At 35.3% G+C, this 24,408-nt stretch overlaps 1 protein-coding gene across 4 annotated transcripts in view; it reads right to left on the reverse strand.

The window, feature by feature from the left end:
- Positions 1 to 19,965: 19,965 nt before the first annotated feature.
- The window catches only part of LOC138703319 (ubinuclein-1-like), a 720,147-nt gene continuing 715,704 nt past the window's right edge, over positions 19,966 to 24,408 (reverse strand). For 3 of the 4 annotated variants that reach the window (XR_011333096.1, XR_011333097.1, XM_069831096.1), the window contains one exon: positions 20,608 to 21,195. Coding sequence is in view for 1 of the 4 variants with exons in the window: in XM_069831096.1 (XP_069687197.1) it covers positions 21,167 to 21,195 (29 nt within the window). In the remaining 3 variants the exon portion in view is untranslated. Of the gene's footprint in view, positions 20,461 to 20,607; positions 21,196 to 24,408 lie in introns of those variants that run through there. The other variant, XR_011333095.1, reaches the window with a different exon arrangement.

Here is a 24,408-nt window from a genome sequence, read left to right on the forward strand (position 1 = left end):
TTATTGACTGTTGCATAAGCACCTGATTTTATGATTGCTGACAATTTTCAACAAACAATAAGAACAGTCTTGAAATTACTGCTGATCGATCAGTCTTCTGTCTTTCTAGTCTCGTTTCTGTATTGTCAAACTGGAGGCAACTTAAGACAGTAAAGAACCATTTCACTGACATAATAGCGCGGAAAATATCGCAACCAGATCCATCTGTGCAGAACAGGCTTAGTACACTTTCATGAGAGAACTTGAAAATTGAGGTGTAAATGATAACTAAAACTGCTTTCATTTCTGTATAGTCCACAGCCTCCTATTCAGCGAACTTCAAGTTTCTCACTTTAAGAATTTCTCCAATAATTTCATCAGTAAATAATTTCCACACCTCATAGAATTCAGGACTCTCACCAATATCCCTTGCCGGACCACGTATGATGGGCAATTTCACCACCAAGTTGTCTCTCCTGGTTCTTACATTTGTAGGTGGAGGTTCCTTACACCACTTGAAACAGTTGTTCTTCCCACAAAAGAATCTTCCACCACAGGACCACTATCAGGAGAGTCTGCTTCATCCTCTTGCTCGTCCTTATCATCTACTTCTTGCTCTGTGTCAGAATCGTTATCTAACTCCTGCATGAAATCTGAAACACCCCCCTGTCCTCTATGGGTTTGCTGTCAACTGTTTTGTTGATAAATTCTTCAAACCTGTAGTCATGAGCAATCATTGACGAAGAAAGAAGTTTTCTAGCCATTTCCTACAATACAATATTCGTAAAATATAGGCATACACATTGTAAACCAATATTTAATAAAATCATATTAAAAGAATACTCACGTAAGTGGTGTTGGCGGTATTAGATACCTCGCAACGAAAAAAAAAAAATTCTTTACGCACAACTGAACTGCTGTCAGACGTGTGTCACTAAGCACTATTAGTCAAAGATTGGCTGAAAAGGTATACAGAAGCACAGCAATAATAGAAATTCATAGCATCTGCTAGACAAGTTTGATATGCCATACCGGCCACACCAACTAAAGGTTAAATAAGAATCTGAGGTATCTGTACCTGAATCTAATGAAACACACAAAAAATCTCCGCATAGTGGTAAGAGTAATTGTCAACAGAAAAAACAGGATTTATCAGAAGAAAAATGACATCCGAAAAAATGAAACACACTGACACAGTATGCAATCCGCGCCAATTTATTGAGCAATCTCTTACACAGCTTCAGTTTTTTTCAGTTGTTTTTCAATGAATCATTATTGGAATTCATTGTAAAATAGTGTGATGGTGACCAATTTTTTTCTGGGAACTTGATGCTGCTCTCCAAAATGCCTGGCATGTACAAAAGGCGGTGTGATAACTAATACCAATGACTGCTGGAATTCTGACGAAAAGTTGCTTTTACACATCTGAATATTTATGGAACATGAAGATCCAAAACGGGACCAGTCAAGACATCAACAGCTTCCCAAGTGCCAGAAGACGTAAGATTTGGCAAACATGGTCACCTCCTTCCTTGTCAAGCAAAGACCACAAGATGAACACACTACAGATTCACAACAAATAACCACTGTATAAAATGTAAAATAGCTCTCCACAGTGAATGTTTTGTTGCATTTCATGCCAGGTAGAAAATAATGTGAATTTTGGGCATGTAATTGGAGGGGTGGGGGACAGGCCATGACCTATTTCATGTAAACACTACGGCACGAATAATTTAATTTTTTTTTTAAATAATAATGAATTGAAATTCTGTTTCATGTGTAACTATTTGCTGTTATGTATTCTGCCATATTACTTAAGTAAAATGTAATTTTGATGGTTATAAAATCATAAACATTGGTGTTTCTGATTAATAAAATTGCAATATATTTGCTATAATACCCATAAAAATACTCATGATCAGCTATCGTTTAGACATCAATTCTATTCCACAGTAAAAAATGATACATATCTGCCTAGTGTTACATTTTCGCAACAGTTATTTCTCGAGAAGTGATCAATTTTTTTCCTTTCAGAAACAATTTATAACTATTTGTACTGATTCACACACACTTTTGTATAAATGTAATAGAAATATACGTAAAACAAAAGGTTTTGGGCATATACAGATTAATGCCTGAGAGCAAAGATTAAGATCAATTAGGCTATTTCTTGTATTTTATTTGTATAGAAGGTTGGTACCGAGCCTCTATTAACACTTTCGAGCCCAGATGATCCAAGGAATTCGAGTAAAGCTATCCCCCTGGTGTTAGTTTCTCCACTCCCTCACACAATGTGGTGGGAGTTGACATCACAACCCACTAGCAATGAAAACCCTTCTCCCTCACAATATTTTACCAGATTTGCGAATAGTTCAGATGGTGGTTCTTCTAGACCAGGCATGTCAGAAATCAGACACTGAAAGTGCAGTGTATGTGCGTGGAACGCCGGTCTGTGCAGACTGCATCATTCACGTGTTGCTCTTACCAGTTCTTAGTGGGAGGGATGTACAAGAATCTGTTCTGCGATTCTAGTGTTCAATTAAATTGACATTTGGACATTATAAACATATTTAGCAGAAGGAAAAAACACAATTATTGTTAGTGTCTATATTTGACAATAATTGTAACACAAGAAACAATATACTTACTCAGTTACAATTCACAAAGCAGTTGTTTGTAAAGAATCATTTATTTACATGATTTGTATACAGTATTTGAAGAAAATATGAATATTGCAGTAATTTCGAAACAACAAAAAACGAACACAGTATTTCATTTTACGTTGTAGGTACTGATTATTTCAAAGTAATACTCTTTCATTGTTCCTCAAGCATTATTGGGACCATTGGTGCACAAACGTTAAAGAAATATTTTACTCCCAATTACAAGCAATAGGACATTGTGAGGCTTTTACACTGGAATCATTTCCTTGCTGTATATTAATATAAATTCTCATTATTATTAATAAATTGGATAAATTAAGCTTGAATTTAAATTTATATATAGTTTATTTGGAAAACATTGAGAGCAAGTATCAGCAAGTTGGGAGCGTTACTGAATTGAGTTAAAAGAGTACTTCACAAGTTGTGAAGCAAGGACATTTTCTTTATGTCAGGTTTAAAGATTTATTAACGTAAGTATATTAAGATAATATAGTAATATGAGATGGAAAATTCGCCATTATGTATTATTTTTCCAGAAAATGTTTCCGCCTTACAAATAGTTGCTTTCTTCCTTCCCTTACAACCTCAAGACCCTCACATGTATGCCTCACTCAATATTCTCATCACTTATCAGCTTATCAAATAAAAGTTGTAAGTCGTCTAACCATTGATGGCTGTGTTAGCACAGACTCCAAAACAACGTCATTGTTATGTTTGTTTTGCCGTGAGAGTACTGATTAAGAAATAAGAGCTGGCAAATATCATATTTTGAGAACTTTACTAATCTGATTTAAATTCTCACACCACTATTAGGTCCACATGATATGATGAAAGCCTTTCATTTAAAAATAATTAGGCCTACTGTTGGCTGAGGAAAACATCATAACAGTTATGTTATATGATTTGTGATTTCTCTTCGTTATATCTGTGGACTCGTCACTTTACTTTTCATAACGCATTCACAATCACAGCTCAATGAGCACATCCGTACTGATCTGTGTTACTGACACCAAAGCTGTTCTGCTACTGCAGGTAATGTATAGCCCTGTCGCGTTCCCCTCCAAGTCGATTCACTCCCTCCAGGTAGGGGAATAGGAACTGCACATTGCACAGAGACAAGTGCACAATGTGCGTGACTGCACATTGTGCAGGGTTTTGACATGCCTGTTCTAGACCATGAGGAAAGTAGGCAGAACAAACTACCAGTTTCATCGTAGGTCCTTCACACAGAACAGTGGTATTCAATATATGGTAAGTGTACCAAGGGATATGCAAAGTTGTCTCGAAGTACGCATCTCACTGACTATGTAAGTAAAAATGCTGACATAGGTATTTATTTTATTATACTTGATAATCATTGCAGTTTACCTATTTTCTTTTATAATATCAACTCGTTTTCCTCAGTTCAATAACATTTTACGTAATTCATTACTATTATTATTATTATTATTATTACTGCATCAAAAACTATTGCATGTATAATAATAATAATAATAATGACAACAACACAGTAGTAATAGTAAATTATTTTGCATCATCATCATTAATAGTCTTTTGTTATTTTTTATATAATTTCAATGCAGTTTAGAGGTACAAAGGTAAAAAACAAAGTATTTTGAGTGTTAGCAAAAAAGATTGAATACCACCGGTATAGAAAATAAACGTAAATTGCCACCTCATCTCTCCTACAGAAGTTAGCTAACAAGAATGCATTGATTTCCCTTATATAGAGTAAGGAATAATGCAAATAAAATTAAAATGAACTCATTTTTGTAAAAATGCTCGGACACGTCAAATTTAATATTTTGAAAGGAAAATTTTACAAAAGAAGGAAGAAAATTTTCAGCTATTATTGTACAAGGTGTGACATCATCAAAATATTTTTAAATGGCAACATATTCCCCCCCCCCATTTTTTTTTTTTTTTCATTTGGTAACATTCAGTTTCATTATAAGAGGGGTGTTTAGAAATCAACTTTCGATTGTCAATTAGGATTACTAGATCGTTGTAGGAAGATGGCGCTTGCACAGTAGCCACAACTAAAGACGTAATAATGCTCCCATGCATCGCGCACTCATTTCCGTTCAGTAGTCTGTGAGAAACAGCTGTTGATAATGGACGCGATTATTACTCTTCCCGCAAGTTGTGAGGTCCGTTCGGTTATTCTACTTCTTCACACAGAAGGAGTTAACACTGCTGAGATTCACCGTCGATTGTGTCGTGTTTATAGCAACATTATGAGTGATAGTGCTGTATGGGACTGGTGCAGAAAATTTAAGAATGGGCGTGAAGATGTGCACAATGAGAGAGATCAAAGACGACATTCAATTGTGACGGATGAACTCGTTCAACAAATTGAACAAACTGTGTGTGAAAGAAGTCGTTTCACAATTTCTGAACTCTGAAAATTTCCCACAAATTCAAGGACAAGTCTCTATGAAATTGTTAGGGCAAGGTTAGGCTTCCACAAATTTTGTGCATGATGGGTGTCGAAAAATCTCACTGACCAGCATAAAGCTCAACCTTAATGTTCCTTCAGTGTTACCACAATGATGGTGATCAATTTCTGGACAGATTCGTGACAAGAGATGAGACATGGGTACAGTCGTGAATGCTGAGATCAAATAACAGTCAAAGGGGTGGATGCACACCCAATCCCCGAACAAGCCAAAAAATTTCAAACATTCTCGAACCGAAAGATAATGGCAACAGTTTTTCGGGATCACAAAGGAGCATCGTTGACAGAGTTTATGTTGCCTGGAACCAAAATAACAGCAGATGTTTATTGTGAAATGCTAAAGAAGCTTCGAAGAGCAATCCAAAACAAACATCGCAAGGGGTATCATTCTTTTCCATGACAATGCAAGGCCCCATACTGCTACTCGCACAAAGGCTTAATCGGACAAGTACACATGGGAAACTTTCAAGCAACCCCCTACAGTCCAGACTTGGTGCCGAGCGACTATCACCTCTTTCCCAAGATGAACTGGTTACCCACTCTGCGCTTCAATGACGAGGAGCTCATGGATGGAGTGGAAACCTGGCTAAGTACACAGGTGGTGGGTGTCCTTTAATGAAGAAAGAATACAAAGCTAGTTCCAAGCTATGACTATGTTGAAAAAAAGTCACTATCCAGGAATGTTTTCCAGGCAATAAATAGCTTTTTTTTTTAGCCAATCGGAAGTTGATTTCTAAATTGGTTCCTATGGGAACAGTTTCATTGTTGGCTTGTTTAACGTATTTTCTCCACAATTTACACAACTACTGCAACAAATTAAATTCTAATTTTTTAATAAGGTGTTCAAAAAGCTCCCCATTTACAATTTGGCAGTGGCTAAGCCAAAGCATGAATTCTTGTTGAACTTTTTCAATCACTGCTGGTAGTATATCTCTGCATTCTTTGCTGATTCACATTTTAACTCTTCCATATTAGCAGGCCTCATAACAAAGACTCTACATTAAAAAAAAAAAAAAAACTCCATAAAAAGTAATCAAGTGGAGAGAGATCTGGTGATCTTGCAGGCCACTCTATACATCCTCTTCTTCCAATCCATTTGGAAAAACATCCTCTAGATATTCTCAAACATGGACAGCATAATGAGGGGGAGTGCCAATTTGTTGATACTAGATTGAATCATTAAAAACATTTGGATCTTCATGATTTGGATACAAAACAGCATGGGATGGTATTAAAACTTCACGCAAGAATTCCAAATAGCGGTCACCTGTAAGTGTCTCATCAAAGAAATAAGGACCTAAAATTCTTGTTCCCACAATTCCTGCCCACACATTTACTTTTTGAGGATGCTGTGTGTGCATTTCTACCAACCAGTATGGATTCTTGGTTGACCAATCAATACTGGCAATTTTATCTGTTTACTTCTCTGTTGAGACAGACTGAAGCTTCATCAGAAAATAACACATTTGATACAAAGTCCGCATTTCTATAGCGGAGATCAATCAAAGTCATCTTCTATCAACTCCTGCATTCGTTGGACTTTATAAGGGTGGTATTTTATGTCGAAGCAATATTCTCCAGGCAGTTGCTTTCGAGATATCAAATGTAGTTTCTAATTCTTTGAGAAAAGCATATGGTTTCTCGTGTATTGAAAGTGAAATATCAAGTTGCACATCGTCTGTGGACGGTCTTCTGGGTCTTTTTATATCCCTGAAATGTCCGTGTTCATTGATTTTTTTTCTATTTTACACACAGTTCCTTGTGAAACAGGTTGCTGATCTGGATGAGTTTCATTAAAAATTACGCATACCTCTTTTGTCGCTAACTATCATCATCATCATCATCATCATCATCATCATCATCATCATCATCATCATCAGAATTTCAATCCTTTCAGTTTCTGTTAAAACATTTCATTTTAGCCTGATGTCACAGATAAAAGTTTTTTTCACACAAAATACATTAAACAAGCCAACAACAAAACTCTTCCCATAGCAACCAAACGTTTTGTATGAAACAAAGAAACTTAATAAATAACTAAATAAGATACCAACCTTCCAGAAAAAAAAAAAAATTATATGTTGCAATTTAAAAATGTTGATGATGTCGCACCCTGTACATTAATGGCTGAAAATTTTCTTTCTTTTTTTTTGTAAATTTTCCTTTAAAATATTAAATTAAAAAAAAAGTCAATTTTAGTTCTATTTGCATTATTCCTTACTTACGAAAAACCCTCTCATGTGTACTCACCATGTCGTGGTAACAAAGAGGTACCCACATAAGCTGCATTAACACCAATGCAGTCCCACTATATTTTCCACTGCTTATGATTCATGGAGTCTCTCAGTGTAAAATTCTCTGGAGGTAAAATAGTCCCTCAATCGGATCTCCAGGTAGGGAATGCACTGAGAGATGCCAAGAATCGTACTGAAGTACTTATTTGGAACACCAAAAGTCACACTGTCCAGTCAATCAGAGCCAAGTTTAGTATTGAAAAGAACCATATAATGAGACAAAGACGCAAATATAATACCAAAAAGGATTGAAGTATGGTGTCAGTCCAATGCAGAAGCAAAATCCATTCTATGTAATATAAAAAAAGAGGCTTTAAAGACCGAGAATTAAAACGAAAAGGCAACATTAACAAAAAAGATATAGGCATTCTAAAAATTTTACAATGGAACTCTAGGTCTTTAAGAAACAAAATGGATTTATTAAAGCAAGAAGTTCAAGACAAAAAGCCTTCTATAATATGCATACAAGAATATTTTCAGATTGATGATATTTTAAAATTTTAAAAATTTGCTGACTACAAAATTTTTATAATCTGTTTCGTGAAGATAGAGGGGGTGGAGATGTTGTTACCATGATTCACAACTCCATTCATGTAATTGAATCTAAACAACAATTTAAAGGCCAAATTGAATACATTAGGACAAAATTATTACTTCAAAATAACATTTCATTTTCACTTGTCAATGTATATATACCGGTACCTCCAAGTCTAAATCTAGTAATGGATGATATAGAACAATTGCTCCCATTTGATCGCAAGTTTATCACAGTTGGTGACTTTAACAGTAAACATCACATATGGAATAATGGACCTTCAAATCAATATGGAAACATAATCTACAAATGGTTACTGAATAATAACATCATTTTACTTAATGACAACAAAACAGCAACATATCAATGTGCAAGTACAGGATCTACCAGTACTCTAGATCTCTCTTTCTGCTCCTCAAACATATATGATAATTTAAAAAACTGGAGTGTTTGTTGGTGAAGATCTGTCAAGTGATCATCTTCCTGTTTATATTACATTTTCATTCTCTACAAATAACTCACCAGATAACATGGTACCTAAAACAAAATGGAAAATAAAGTCCGCAAACTGATGTAAGTTCAATAATGAAACTACAAGATTTAACAATTTTAATGATGAAACAGCATTGTCTAAAAAAACTATTGGTTCCACAACTTAAGAAATTACTGATATCATCATAACTGCAGCAAAACAGTCTATTCCCACTATCAAACAACAATCTTGTAGACCTATTAATAATTATTTAACTTAGAGTACATGAGAAAACAACAGCAATCTGCTTGGCGACAATGGATGAAAACGAGGACAGTTGATGACAAAATAAAATATAATAAAGCAAGGGCAAATCTCAGTAGTAGTATTCTTGCAGCCAAAAGAACAAGCTGGCAGCGATTTGTTGGGTCCTTAAACCCAAATACTCCGCCTACAACTGTTTGGAAAAGATTTAAGGCCACAGAAGGCAAGAGCTATGAACACATCACTCACCTTAAAGATAGTAATCACACAATAATAACAGAAAATGCTAAAAAGGCAGAACTCTTAAATTCACACTATGCCCAAAGGCTGACTAATAATTCATCATGGCCTAAATATATGAATAAAGAAGAACAATATCTTACAAGTAATTTTCAACTAATTTTTCATCATAATGATATAACAGACAATGCTTTTACCACTGAAGAAATAAACTTGGCAATATCAGAGCTACACAATTCTGCTACAGGAGAGGATGAAATCCATAACAGCATGTTATTAAATTCCTCTAATAAAATTAGGCAAGAAATTCTCCATCTCTTCAATAATATTTGGAAAACAGGCTTTTGTCCTAAAACTTGGAAAAATGCAATTGTAATTCTTATTCTCAAACCAGGTAAAGACAAATTGGACCCTAAATCACATCCTGCATTTCTAAATTACTGGAACATATTGTTCATAGAAGATTAACCTGGAGACTTGAAACTTTCAATCTTTTAAGCCCATATCAGTTCGGCTTTAGACTATCATGTGGCACAACTGAAGCTCTATTATAGTTTTCTCAAGAAATGTATAAAGGTTTCACAGAAACGAAGACCACATTAGCTGTAATGATAGACTTTGAAGCAATTTTTGATAAAACTCCACACAGATCCATTTTATTACAATCTATGAAACTTGGTATCAAAGGCAGAATGCTAAGATTTCTACATTCTTTTCTTAATGAACGAACAATTCAAACCTCAGTAAATTTTATCTTTATCCAAAAAAATTACAAGTGGTATACTTCAAGGTTCTGTTTTAAGCCCAAATTTATTTAATATAATGTTATATGACTTACCTGATGTTGTTCCACCTGAGGTAAAAATAAGTATTTATGCAGATGATGTTATAATATGGGCTACGAACAAAGATCCAAATGAATCATTAAGAGTTATACAAACAGCTGTAAATAATATCAGTAATTGAAAAATTGAATATACTGTCTTCACAAGAAGATATAGTTTAAAAAACTATAAACCTCACATTTATTTGAATTATCATGAAATTCAGTATAATCCAACTCCTAAGATCCTAGAATTAATTTTTGATGAAAAACTTTTATGGAAAATACATTTAACAGTGTCTACCACGATTAAATCTCTTGAAGATCATAGCTAATAAGAAATGGGGATCAGATATCACGACAATGTGTCTGTTTTATAATCCTTATATACGATCAAAATTGACCTATGGATGTGAAATATTGGGAGGAGCATCAGCAACTCATCTACAAAAAATGTCTGTTCTTCGAAACTCAGCCTTAAGATTATGCCTATCAACTGTTGCCCTAGAAATTGAATGTAATATTCAACCAATCACACACGTGAAACCTCTCCTTACGGACATTCCCAAGATAAGGACACTCCTCATATACGGACAGATTTTTATATCCCAACTGAAATAATATAGAAATAATGATAAATTAAACTCTTGTTTACGGACAATCTCAGACACGGACACGGACAGCTGTTTCACAGTCCTAAAGCTTGCTTTACTGCCTGACTGCAGACAGAACTTGGATTTCAAGACCTGATGTGGTACAATAATGGAAATGTTAGTTTTTACAATTGTACAGAAATTCCTTAACATGAAACATAACATAAGGGTCTTGTAGGCTACCACTAGCCCAGCCGGCTACCCCTTGTTAGCTGGAAGCGGGTGGATGAACCAAATCATAAAATTTAGCCTGTATGATGGGTCCAAGGTTTCCACGATCGTGAAATTGTATTCGATACATGATGGGGTTAGTAGGATTATTCTCTTCACTTCAATCAGTTGTTCTGTTTCGAGAGGCATGGCACCTGAACGTAAAGGTCAAGTTCAAAACTGTAAATTACAGTAGTGCATAACTGTAAACTTAGAATAAAATTGCATGGCACAGTACTGTATTTTCCTTTTTCAGTTTTATCTACTGTAGTTCAGAGTCGCAAAGAATTTACTGTAGTATACTGTATTTAGAAATAAACTACAGTAATATATTTCATTTAAAGCGTGAAGAGACACATAATGCATATTATAAATTTACTGTTAGATTGGGGAACCTCCCTCCCAATAAAGGACACCTTCCAGATGCAGACAGATTGTTACGTCCCTTCGATGTCCGTAAATGAGAGGTTTCACTGTATATATTACAAAAGGATCTAAAAATACATTTAAAATTGCAACCCTCATCCAGATCTCAGATGTTCTTCAAACTGTCAGATGATATCCTGTGTAATTTCTATAAAATAAAAAAAGAAGAAATACCAATCTATATCACAGACACACTCATTGCTAAAATTCCAGTTGTGAACGAAATTCCTCCATGGAAATGGGTGATACCAGAACATAGCATACAAATTCCAGGAAACCATTCCAAAAATGATCCTCCATGCGTTCTTAAGTTAGATGCCATGGAACTACTCTGCAGCACATATAAGGATCACCTTCAAATTTATACAGATGGATCTCTAAATCCTAATAATGGGACCATCAGGAGCAGGGTATTATATTCCAAAATATCAAGAAAGTTACTTCATATCATTTTCATCCTCCTCTTCAGTGTGTTACTCAAATTTCTGAAAAATCTATTTGCATACTTACCGACTCCAAGGGGGCTATATTTAATATAATTAAATATGTACCAAACCTATATGCACATAGGATTATTCCAATTCAGAAACAACTAAGTAAACTAAAACAACTCCAAAAGGAAATAACATTTCAATGGATACCTAGTCATTGTGGTATACCTGGAAACGAGAAAGTCGATAATATTGCAAAACAGGCAACATATATGCAACCAAGACCTCTTCAAGTGATATCTCGATCCAGTGCTTTTGCTTCAGTAAAGTCTCATTTTACAAACGTATGGATCTTTTGACAAAGGAAAAATTTTACAGTCTGTACAAAAGAAACCAAATGACCTGGAAATGTACAAAAACTTGCCCAGACATGTTCAAACATTTTTAACAAGAGCCAGAACAGGTCACATTGTCACTCAATTGTACCTACACCAATTTCACATTTCTGATAATCCTACTTGTCTGTGGTGTAATAATCATGATGAAGATCTGGAACACACTCTTCTATACTGTCCATCCATAAACCACAAAAGAAGTAAATTAAAATCATTAGTACCAGTTGCAGAAGACACAGCCCTGAAGTATATACTGACTACACCCCAACTCTGGCTACTAGCAACAAGCATCTATAATGAACACCGATCAAAATACCCCTCATTTCTCGTAAAAAACAACAAATGAATAGATTACAGTGGACTATAGTGGACTTTATGTTGTCAGCAAACAGCTGGATACATTAAGAAAATTGATTATTACTTACGAAAAACACTGCATATCATAGTACAAGGAACAGGATCAATGTACAATAATATATTACACCACTTGAATTTCCCATTTCTTTACCTTGTCCCTTATATGAGTCATTCCACGTCAAATTGCAGAAATGTAACCTCGAATTGACTTTCATGTCTATGATTTACGCATTCTACGGATTGAAAAAATAAATACGTGTTTTATTATTGTTGTCTATATCGATTATTGTTGTAGATATGTGTTATCAAAGATTCTGAAATAGTTATTGTTAAACGTGATTATCTCCACTAATAAATCATCACAGAGATTTGCTCTTTGTCTCAATTTGAAGGTGATAATACATACTTTGTTCTTCGCACAATAATATAAAAATATCAGTTTGTTAACTTTGTTTTAAAAAACATTTAAATACATAAAAATATGTTTTAATGGCAGTGGCATACTTTAAAATTACAGAAAAAAATCCTTAAATACCTTGAAATTATTTTAACCTCCCTTAAAAAAATCAGAATGCTACTCTGAGCCATTGAAGAATAATTAAATGACTCACCAAGCTGCACATCTTGAGTTTGCGGGCTGCATAAGTACTGTTGCAAGATGATGTGCAGGTGCAGCTCTGGGTGAGAGTCGTGTGACCACTTTACACTGTTCTACGGTCAGAATATCACTCTTTCACGTAATTTATGTAATATAGTACTGTATTTAAATATTGTTTTTGTAAAATATACACTTGTAAGAATGATAACTACAGTTTACACAACACTGCACTTTTAAAACTAATCACCTACAACCAATTCTATTTAATGTCCACCACTTTACTCTCACTTTGAAGTGAATAGATCTTTATTATGGCCTGAGATTTTGTCAGTGGAACCGTGGTGGGAATATAATGGTGTAGCAGACTGTTGACTCAAACTCGTTTTCTACTGCACATGTCGTCACTTGGGAAGCAGCAGCGGCGAGCTAATTCGCACCGCAGTGCTCGAGGAACAGAACAAATAGCTGTTGTGTGTATGTGCACGGTGTTAATTCTTTGTTTATATATATTATATTGAATGTTATTCTTGTATCAGTAATGCTATTAATGTGACACATGCTATTAGTATGCCTGGATGTGCAGTATCTGCTTGTTTGAGTTACAATCGAAAAACAAAAGGAACTGACGTAAAATATTATAGGTTTCTGAAGAATGAAGACTTGGCAAGACAATGGTTGCATGATTGTAGAAGGGAGGATGAAATCAATTTACAGCACAATGAGTTTTCTCGCATGTTACTAAATTTTATTTGCTTCGCAACTCATTTGCAAAATATATTTTCATGTTAAACTTATTGTTTGACTTATTCCATAGATTGCTTTGAGGGAAAAGAAAGGGGGTAAAAATCTTAAAACTTAATGTTGTTTCAGCTCGAATATGTTTACTTCATTTTGAGGAGTCAAGTTACGAAGTACCTTTAAAGCAGAAACTCCTAAATTATAAACCAAAAAGCACTCGTAATCTGAAAGTAGACGCTGTACCCACAAAAGCTCTGGCGCAGTCTTGCTTGAAACGAAAATCAACGGATAATCTGAGATTGGACAGATGTGAAAAACGGAGAAGGAGAAAAGAAATTCATGACATCATTGCCAATAGTTCATGTACTGTTCAGGCCACTTCCAAAACCAATTCCGACGAACATGTATCAGAGGATAGTGCATTAGACCTAAATAACGAAACGTGAGTAATTACAGCATTATAATAACTATTAACTAGTATGTTCCTGTGTATCATATTGTTAACATTTTTCACATATGAGTCGCTCTGCAGAAAGGAATAATTTTCTCATAGCTCTTCAAAACTTTCTAAGCTAAAAGGACTTAATTACATGTCTCATAAAATGTTAAAGCTGTGGTATCTTCTAACAACTTCCAGACAGAAAAGGCTTCAGTAAATGGAAGGATTCAATTGTCTCGAATGTCAATAGAGGAGCAAAAAATGCGTCAATCAATGGGCATAAAATAATTATTTTCTCGCTTAACTCTAGCATTATCACGGTTGGGAAAAAATTGCCCACCCTTTTTATTTTCTAAATTTTTTTGAATTAATGAAATCTGACAGCTTTCACCTTTACTCTATTTGTCTCCAACATGATAAAGTATGCACACATGTGTTCTGTTTTAGATTTCAAATATAGCAGACTAATAATTTGAAGTATTTGTTAGTTGACAAAATTTACCCACCCTTGGCATTTCATATGACCTACACTTTTAAACATTATCTAGTTTGAATTCTGTGATTTTTGTCCATTGTTGTAACTGTTTGTAATGCTGTTAAGGTCGTTTACTGTTTCAATTCTCCACGTTACCATTTACTTGCAGTGTAGAAACTTGAGTTGGTAAATTTGTTCTTTCTTTATTGGTGTTTATTCAAATCTAGTTGTATTCAGGGATACAAAACATAGACATGAGTTGTTTTGTGGAAATAGCAGCCTTAATGTTTTGGGTGAAAGTGATATTATAGTGCTATTGGAAATTGATTTACTGGCGGAGTTGAAGAAAGAAAGTAGTAGTGAGGAAGATAATACAGAAGTGGTTAGTGAGGGTGAATCAAGGTCTATTTCAAGTACTAGCTGCTAACAAGAAAGCCGTTCACATTACGAAAATTAATGTCAGATGTGGAAATTGTGGACTTAATTTGTGTAAAAAATATTCAGATATTGAAATTGTGTGCAGGAGCATTTTACTAAAAGAAATATGCAGAATCACTGGAATGAAAAACTGATGTGCTTTTTTTAAGTAATGTAAAAATGTTGACGATGAAACTTTATTGAACGTATTTGAGGAGCTCGGAATCAAAACGCGTTAAGTCCACATTTTATCGAAAATGCGTTTTTTTTTTCGAATTTCCCTTCTTTTAGGGACACTTCATCATGCTACACTTGACATTTGTTGCAATTCACATTTTCAGCCTCTTTAAAGCCAGCCTGAAGTCGAAGGTCTGATTCAGAACGTATTCTGTCCATCACCCTGAATGGATCAAACCGAGTTGAATCCATGAACTTAAGATATCTTCTAACGAAAGCAGTACACCAGAATGAACATAATTAATTCGACACCTGCCTTTAACAAATGTTCATTATTGACTCTTTTCTAAAGTTTGCTTGTTGCTACCTTTAAGTTCATGCAGTAAGATTTAAAAGGACGGGTTTATTGCCTGGAATCTGTATTCAAATCTCCACGCTCAGACAGTGAATTGGTGGTGTGCGGTAAGTGGCATTTAAAGGCAGGTGGAGGTCGTTTGCAATAAACATGGGTCTTTTACTACAAATTGTGATATTATACTCATGATTTGGTAACAGTTTGAACAGTATGTTAAGTTTCGAAAGACTCCAGTACAAAACATTGTTTGCACTCCCACGTTGTTTTCTTCTTTCTTGTGAGATTTACAAACTTTGCAGGTTCTCGCTGGCTTCTTTTTCTGTGGGTGGTAGGTATATGACGGAAGGGGGGGGGGAATAAGCCCAACAGCTTGTTTGTAATATTGTCGTCGTAACTCCAGTATCCCCTCCCCTTTCACTAACACTTCAGTTAGACAAGGTTAACCCTCTATAAAATGCCTGCTTCTAGGTCAAGTCGAAGATGTGTATAGATCCTTTCCTTCTTGGATTTGCTTCCCTTCACGGTCTTACATGCAATTACGTAGACATTGAAAAGCTGAAAAGTACCATAAACATTATATTGAAGAAACATTTCTGTGGTTTTTTTACTATTTTCCCATAATGGAGAAGGGATATAAGACTTCATTCTGACGCTGACCTGACAGTCAACCCACAACATAACATTATTGTACTCTATTACGCCCTTCAGTTTCACCACTGTTTATTCCCCTTCATTGTTACCCATTTTTTCCTTTATGTTGGCCATGTGAATGTTGTGCTTCGTAGACAAACCTTTTCTGTCATGTCACTTTACTGCCAATAAGTCTTACAAGACCTGGACTCTGATTCCCTTTCTTAAACTTTGTTCATTCCACTTGGAATGCAGGACAGAACTTCAATGCACTTTTATTCAAACGGTTAGAATTCTGGAAAACCTTTCGCGTATATTTAAAGGAAAATAACTCCTCTTCTTCACGAAAGATCGTTTTACAACATACAATAACCCTCTAAATAGACAGCTTGAAAAAACTGCATTTGACAGCTTGAATGAAAACTGTCAATAAAAGTCGCAGGGTCACAAAGACATCATGTCTAGACGGCTATGCTTTGGGAGCGCATCACAATACGTTAGTAGGGAAGGGATTAGTTAATACAGCTTCTTGGTATTCATATCAATTAACCTACCCCACTTCCAAAACCTCACGGAGCTGAGCTGAGCTAAGCTAGCAAGCTGCGAGAGAGTCTGCAATGCTTCCCGTGTGACGTCATCACGTAGTAGGAGAACGGGCGAGGCTGCACACTGCTTCACCATTATATTCCCACCACGAGTGGAACAAAAGAATGAAGTTGTATGATACCTCGTACCACTTTTGCTTGTTGGTACCTTGAGTAGAAAATATGGCTATGTTATTTGTATTCACTAATGGTAAAAATTTAAAAGGAATATTATAAATAATATTATTAATTCCATCAAGCATTAATTTAACATTTTCATGATGAACATAGACACAAACTGAGTGTGTGCCACTTGTTCTAGGGAGTACACATTCCTTTGGTCTGAGTTTGAAAATTTTTGAAAACCCTATTTTGATATACTCATATTGCTTTTGAAACACTGGTAAGTTTTCTTAAGATTACATAGTATTAATCTTTTCTGTTTGTGAACTCTCTTTCCATCTTCTTTAACTGAAACACAATTCTTTTTGTCAGCCATAACCCTCCTCACATCATCAGAATTATAAAACTAAAAAACCTTCTCTACTATTAATGTTTCCAAACTTTTCCCCGATTTAGGATTAAGAGCAGCCACCAAAATCCCCTTTTCTGCTCCTACTTGTTTAGAAATTCGTATCATGTGAGTGGTGATATTACAATCCTGTTGAATTTTACTATATGACCAACTTTCAAAAATGGTTAATATTTGTATTTTGAGATTTCTGTCGTCTGTTTTATGGAAGACGTCTATCAGTTTCTGTATTATATCGGAATTATTTGAATTTTCAGCTGAAGTTGTGTCTTTTGTGATATGAAATCTTTTATGTTTAAGTGTATCTGTAACTTTCTGCATTTTTTATTTTGGATATATTTTTAGATAATTTTGTCTTCTTTATTGGCGATTCTCAATCATCACTAAGCTCTGACACATCTTCAATCTATTATTTTTAAAGTTATTTCTTACTCGAAAGCAATCTGAAATCAGCGTAGTTCTATGTAAAATATAATAGATTATAATTTTTTTTTTTTGCAGTTTTAAAGTAAGCTGTTATAAAAAATAATTGTTTAAAAAGTGACCCTCTAAAACAACCCCATCAATAAACCAATTAATATAATATTCCATTTGTTCCCATTTCAGATGACACCAACACTCAACATCTAAGATGCATAGAATCTTAACAATGAGCATTTTCATACTGTGTTCCACATGAATTTGTCATATAATTAAAAGAGTATAAATAGTAAAATATTGAAGTATGATCCCAGAAAAAATTACAGACTTCTTATTTTGATCTGCAGAACATATTTTAGAAGATTTAAGCAAATACTAAATAGTCACGTTTCGTGTACAGGTGTTTGATTTGACGTGGTATGACTCACATGCACACAACACAACATGATACCTACTCCGAAAGACTTAGGAATTATTGTTAGATAAATTAAAGGGAAACTGCTAAGTGCTGAATGGACATTACATGCTTTTAGAACTAGAGGTTATCTGTTTATTTACAAATAGTAACACCACACCACTGATAATGTATTACTCCCTCTCGCTGCGGCTATCACAGCTGTATGCTCTGGCATTCGGTCTCACTCAATCCGAGCCTTCCGACCTGAACATGCCACCAGTAAATTATTTGCACAGTGACTTCTTATTCGAATAACATTCTAATACCAACGCAGTTCTACGTAAAACATTTTAAAGAATATAATTATATTTTTTTCCCTTTTTAGAAGTAGGTCCCTGATACATATATAAAAACGTGTTTTAAAAATATAACCCCCTAAAAGGGGCCCATTTTATGTTTTGATTGAACACTAAAAATTTGTATCTAATACTGCAATTATTGCACTTTAAAATGATATAAATACGGAATTTCTACGATTTATAGAATCTTCAGTATAACAATTTTCATAATACGTTACACCCTAAATTACGGAAAAAGTAACATTTAATAAATGACTAAATAATTGTGTCAGCCCGAAAAAATTACACATGGGTTATTTAATTTATATAAAAAAATTGGAGCAAATACTAAGTTGTCATGTTTCGTAGGTGTTCGATCTGACATGGAATGACTCATATGCCCATAGTTCTTGTATTAGGGTCACTTTAATATCTAAATCTTGGAGTCTTTTACACAATAATCCTGTAGATGTAGACCTGTGCTGGAGATTGGCCTGCAAGAACTTTATTGACAACCTACTTTATTAGTTGCTTTCCCCATTGATTCCCCTTCCCTGCAGGCTCCAGACATCTCCCTCCACAGGCACACTCTCGCCTTCATATGCCATGGAGGAGAGTCGTCCAGCATCCATCACAGGTCCAGGTTATGCTGATCTACAGGTTTCACCTGGATCCTTAGTTAGTTCAGTACCCCAGGTGATCATCTTACTGGCTATTTTACTGCTTTCACTACTACCGGTACGTATTTTCATGACATGCTCTTTTGGTTAGTAGTTTTTGCCTATGTATAATGCAATGAATCGCAGTCACATTATCTAAATTTGGCACTTCTATAACAACAAACTGCTTTAACACTTAGCCCAGCCATGGCAATATTACAATTACAAGTTTAAAAATGTACTACTCCAAAATCGTTCATGTTATCAAAATGAATATTGCATTATACTGTATGTAGATCTGTATTTCTAGATTTAGTTTTATAACAAAGACGTCACTTTAATTATACTTCTAAGTTATGCCCTCTAGACAAGTATATTGTAGCTTCTTCAACCTCAGTGACTTAGGCTGCAGTTACGGAACAACTAGTGGCTAGCTGTGCGACCTAGCTCTAGCTAGCACTACTTTATATTAACTCTGCATAGAAGTGTTTTAAAAGGCTACGGACTCGAAGTGTTAAAAGACCAATGAAACTGATTTTGAAGCAGCCATTGCTGAGGCTCTATTCATTGCCACAGAAGCCAATCTTCCAAGCCAATTTAAATTTTGTGGCAGCTTGATGAACAGCTTCGAAAATGTCTTTTCCACATGTGGTCCCATGCCTTGAAACTACATCCAACAATCCTTAAAAAATGCTGAACTCAGAATCAACACCTCTGATGAGAATGGCTAATTGTGCCCTATCTCAGGTGTCATTGCTTTCATTGAGACCCAGCAGCCCGGGGGGGGGGGGGCCTTCAATTTTTCCACTCTTTCCATCAGTTCTCTCAATGTCACCTGTGATTCTGCTGACCACTGTGTTGCGTAAAAAACTGATAGATTTGAAGGTATCAACTTCACTGGGACAAACTTCTTCAGCAACTATTATCAAGCATTCTTTAACAAAGTTTTCCTCATAAAAACTTCGGAATATTTCTGCTTTAGCTTTATTTTGTCCTTACTTTAACAAAAATTTATGTTTTAAATCCTTTAAACATCATTCTCATGGCAATCTTAAGAGTGTAAAAGAATAAAAATTATAAAAATACAATATATAAATAAACATAATATACAATACCTGAGAGAACGTCCTGTCCACACTCTTTTACATTTTTGTATTAAAGTGCCTTCTAATATTAAAATGGGACAATATGAAACACTCACACATTAAACAGCATGTTTTTCTCGTTAGATAAAAAAATTTTCATTCTTGATGGAAATGTCTTTGTGTTGTAGTAGCAGCTGCCATACTTTCATAAATCCATCACAACATGGAATAACTGTGTGAGTGAGTGGATTACTTCTGTATTTCCTGTATGGAGTAGTAGTGGGAGTTGAGCATCATCCATGTAGGGGTAGTGGTGTGAGTTGAGAATCCAAGTAGGGGAAGTAACTCAATTGTCCCATCTGTTGACATGGCTGGTATAGGATCAGGAATATTTGGTCCATAGGTATATATTCAACCTTCAGAATGGAGAAAGGAGTAATAAGTGACAAAAACACTTCTGGAAAAACGTATTGCATAGCAGAATTTCATAATGAAACAAAGGATAAAATAAATCCTCTATACATGTATATATTGTGAAATGTCACGTAAAATTAAAGATTACATCTGAGAATACTTCACATTTTATTGCAAATATACATAAGGACAGTTTTAATTTGGGTATAAATATAACCGCCTTGATTTAAAAAGTCAATCGTTAACTCATCTCTTTATCACTCTATAGCTGACAACAAACCTCGTAACTGATAAATCACAGGAAAAAGTATTATACAAAAAGAACTTTCCAACATAAAAGTAACAGACATGGATTTAATAAATTTACAAAGTTAAAATTAATTTTTAAACTCAATTCTTGTAATGATGTCACATACACTAGAATCAGTATCAAGGCCAAGACACTATGATCAAAACTGTAGTAACAATGTTGTATATACCATTCTGTTTTAGTGATTTTATACATACCTGCATGAAACCACTCAATACCACTGTAAAGACTGTTAACTTCATATTCTCTCATTGTATAATATCACCACTGTTCTCTTAGTAATTATATTGGCACTTTCCTCAGATATTCACACATATATACAAATGCACGCATTTGGGAAGTCTTCTACACAGGTTGGTGCTTGGCAAATCAGAAGTCCAAACATCCTGGCAGTTGTATTAATATGGAGGGGAATGTTGGCTGGAACCTAATAAAATAAGAATAACACACAAAAAATTCAAATTTGACAATTCGTAAGTGTAACATAATACATTATTTCAACTAAATATACATAAACAGCCATGGAAGTGTGAACCAGCTAGCACACAATATTTGTGCTATTGGGATGCATGCACGTGTGCACAACACTCCCTATGTCCGGGTATTGTAAAATGACAGTTATTCAACCAAACATACTGTATATCAGTTTCCTTACTAATATATGGAATACAATAGTTAAAAAGTTAATACACATACGTGAATATGATTTTGTATTTTTTTTAATGGGACTCTGCCACAGCTAACGTTTCGATGACAAAAATTAAAAGCAGATTCAACCAGCACAGCATTATCGGTAGGGATTTGTAGTCCCCTTAGTCTCCAGACCTAAGCCCATGCAACTTTTGTCTGGGGCACATTAAAAGAGCCTTATACAAGACACAGCCACACTGGGAGAATTGAGCCTTCATAACTTGTCTGGGGTAAATTAAAAGAGCCTTCTACAAGACACACTCACACTGGAAGAATTGAACTTCATAACCGTCAGAAGGTTGACACTATTTTTGAACGAGAATTACAGTAAGTGATGGATAGTTTCTTAAAAGGGTACCAAAAATGTGTGGAGAACGAAGGCAGCCAATTTCAGGATTTCCTTTCATGAAAATTGTACCTAAGTATGTAACTTTTTAACAGGTTTAGTTCATAAATTGTTAAGGACACTATATGTGAATGGTTGCATCACCACCACTCTACAATACCTGCACACAGCAACAAGCACAGCATGTGTCAGTAGCATAAATGTAGCATGCTGGTTCATACTTTAAAGACTCACTTTGTGGTATCCAGATAAGAACCATGAATGTATACATGAAACTAGCACTTCTTTCACTCATACATCTTATGGACTATATTCCGTGTTCTACAGTTATTACAGTCAATCCAGTTAAAAATGAAATCATTATTTCTTACTAGGAGATAAGGGCGAACTACAGATGATGTAAAGTATCATTTTAAATCAGTTACTTAAGAATGTACTATTGCGAGGTTAGCTAGCATCACTGGAATTTGTAATTATGAGATGCTATTTTGGTGAGATCTTCATTGCGGAGAATTTCAGGAAAAACCCAACCAGGTAATTAGTCCAATCAGGATTAGAATCCATGCCTGAGTGCAGACTCAGAGAACAGACCAGCTCCTAACATTGGCAAGAACAGACACTAGAAGCAACAAAAGTGTTGAAGAAAACTTTGTTCTGTTCGACTACACAAATGTTGTCAATGTTCCTTACAGACATGACCTGTCTGAGTTTTCGTGTGTACACAAAGAAGTTTAAGAAGCCTATTTTCGATATAAAAACATATGTAAACACTTAAAATGTAACTTACAGGTTGTTGTGACCAATCATATCATAGTAGACATCGTCAATATTTCAACAAATCTGGTAAGAAGGCAATTGATGAAGGTACCTAATGAAAAAATTATACGAGGGGCAGTCAAATGAAAATGGGTCAGATGCCAAAAAGTATAATAGAACATTTATTACCTCAAAAGTAATCTGCAAAACTTTTTATACATTTATTCCACTGCAAGACAAGACAATCAATCCCATTCTTGAAAAAGCTTGTGGGCTGTCTACCGAACCAGTTCTTTACCTAGTCACAAACGTCTTCATCCAATGCAAAATGAAGTCCATGAATGTCTTTCTTCAACTCTCCAAAAATGTGAAAATCGCATGGGGAGAGATCTGGGCTGTAAGGAGTGTGTTGAAGGGGTTCTCAACCAAATTTCTGAATCGTATTCATCACTGAGTTGGCAGTATGTGGGTGGGCATTATCATGAAGAAGGATAACGCCATTTGATAGCATTCCAGGGTGTTTTGACTCAATGGCATGTCTCAATTTATGAAAGTTTCTTCATAATGCCTTATATTGATTGTAGCCCCGTGCCTGAGAAATTCAACAAGCAGAGGACCCCTAGAATAGCATAAGAATGTTAACTGACTTTGCGGAAACTTGTGTGTATTGCTTTGGACTTCTTCAGTGAGGGAGAATCCATGTGTTTCCATGGTTGGCTCTGCCGTTTGCTCTTCGGTTCAAAATGGTGACACCACAATTCGTCCCCAGTGACAATATGGGACAGACATGCATACTCTTCCTCAAGGTATCCTTGCTAGTGACCCAGTGAAGCAGCCGTTCTGTTTGTTGTTTGTTTCTCCGTCAACTGATGTGGAATCCATTGTGCACAGATTTTTCGGTAATGCAGGTGCTTCATCGCAACAGTGACTTATTCCCACCAAACGACGAAGTTATTCCACACTGATCCTTCAATTTCCTCATACAAGACCATAACCTCAGCAATTACTGCAGAAGTAATGGCACAATGAACTTGTCCTGTCATCTTGCAGTGACATGCATCCCTCTCAGAATCTCTTGTGCCATTCCAATACATGCGAACATGACATGCTATGTTTGCCGTAAACAGCAGACACACAACGATGGATTTCTCATTCTTTTACTCCTTCAGCAATCAAAAATCGCACACCGCGCTTTCTTCTTTACCTGCCTCCATTAGTGATGTTGGATAAACACACGTATCTCTAACCTCACTTCCAGTATAATAAATGCACGACTAACATGTAAGCAGAGGTTGTCAGTTCAGCAATCAAATTCCAGTGGTACCAACTTGCCCATCATGAGATATACGCATGGTGACCCATTTTCATTTGACTGCCCCCCATATATATTAGCTAAGTTCGCAGAGTAATGCTGTCCAGACTTTAGAATATTACCTACAGAACCAGGGAAACTAGTGTCTGGTGGTAAGTAACTTTCGTTTTATCTAACAAAGGACTAAATTAGGGAGTCCAACTTAACTGAATCTATTAATTCAAAGTGCCTTGAAAAATACTGAAGGCCTAAAGATCCATTACATTCAAGCACCAATGAATACAGTAAAATTCAAAAAGCATACCGGTAACCTCATCCCAGAATTTCATATATTAATATATAGGCAATTAGGATTAAACTTTATAAATTTGAAGTAATTTAAAACAAATCTTTTAATATCATTGGTGTTGATGAGTAATGGCTAGTTGAAAATTTGATTTTGTGTGCCAAAACAGATCACCTGGTCTAGTCAACTCTTGGTAAGAATGCTAGAGGGCATATGGCACAATACTGAGCAGCACTCAGGGCGGCGAATG

Source organism: Periplaneta americana, chromosome 7 (genome assembly GCF_040183065.1).
Source record: "Periplaneta americana isolate PAMFEO1 chromosome 7, P.americana_PAMFEO1_priV1, whole genome shotgun sequence".
NCBI classification, from domain to species: Eukaryota; Metazoa; Arthropoda; class Insecta; order Blattodea; family Blattidae; genus Periplaneta; species Periplaneta americana.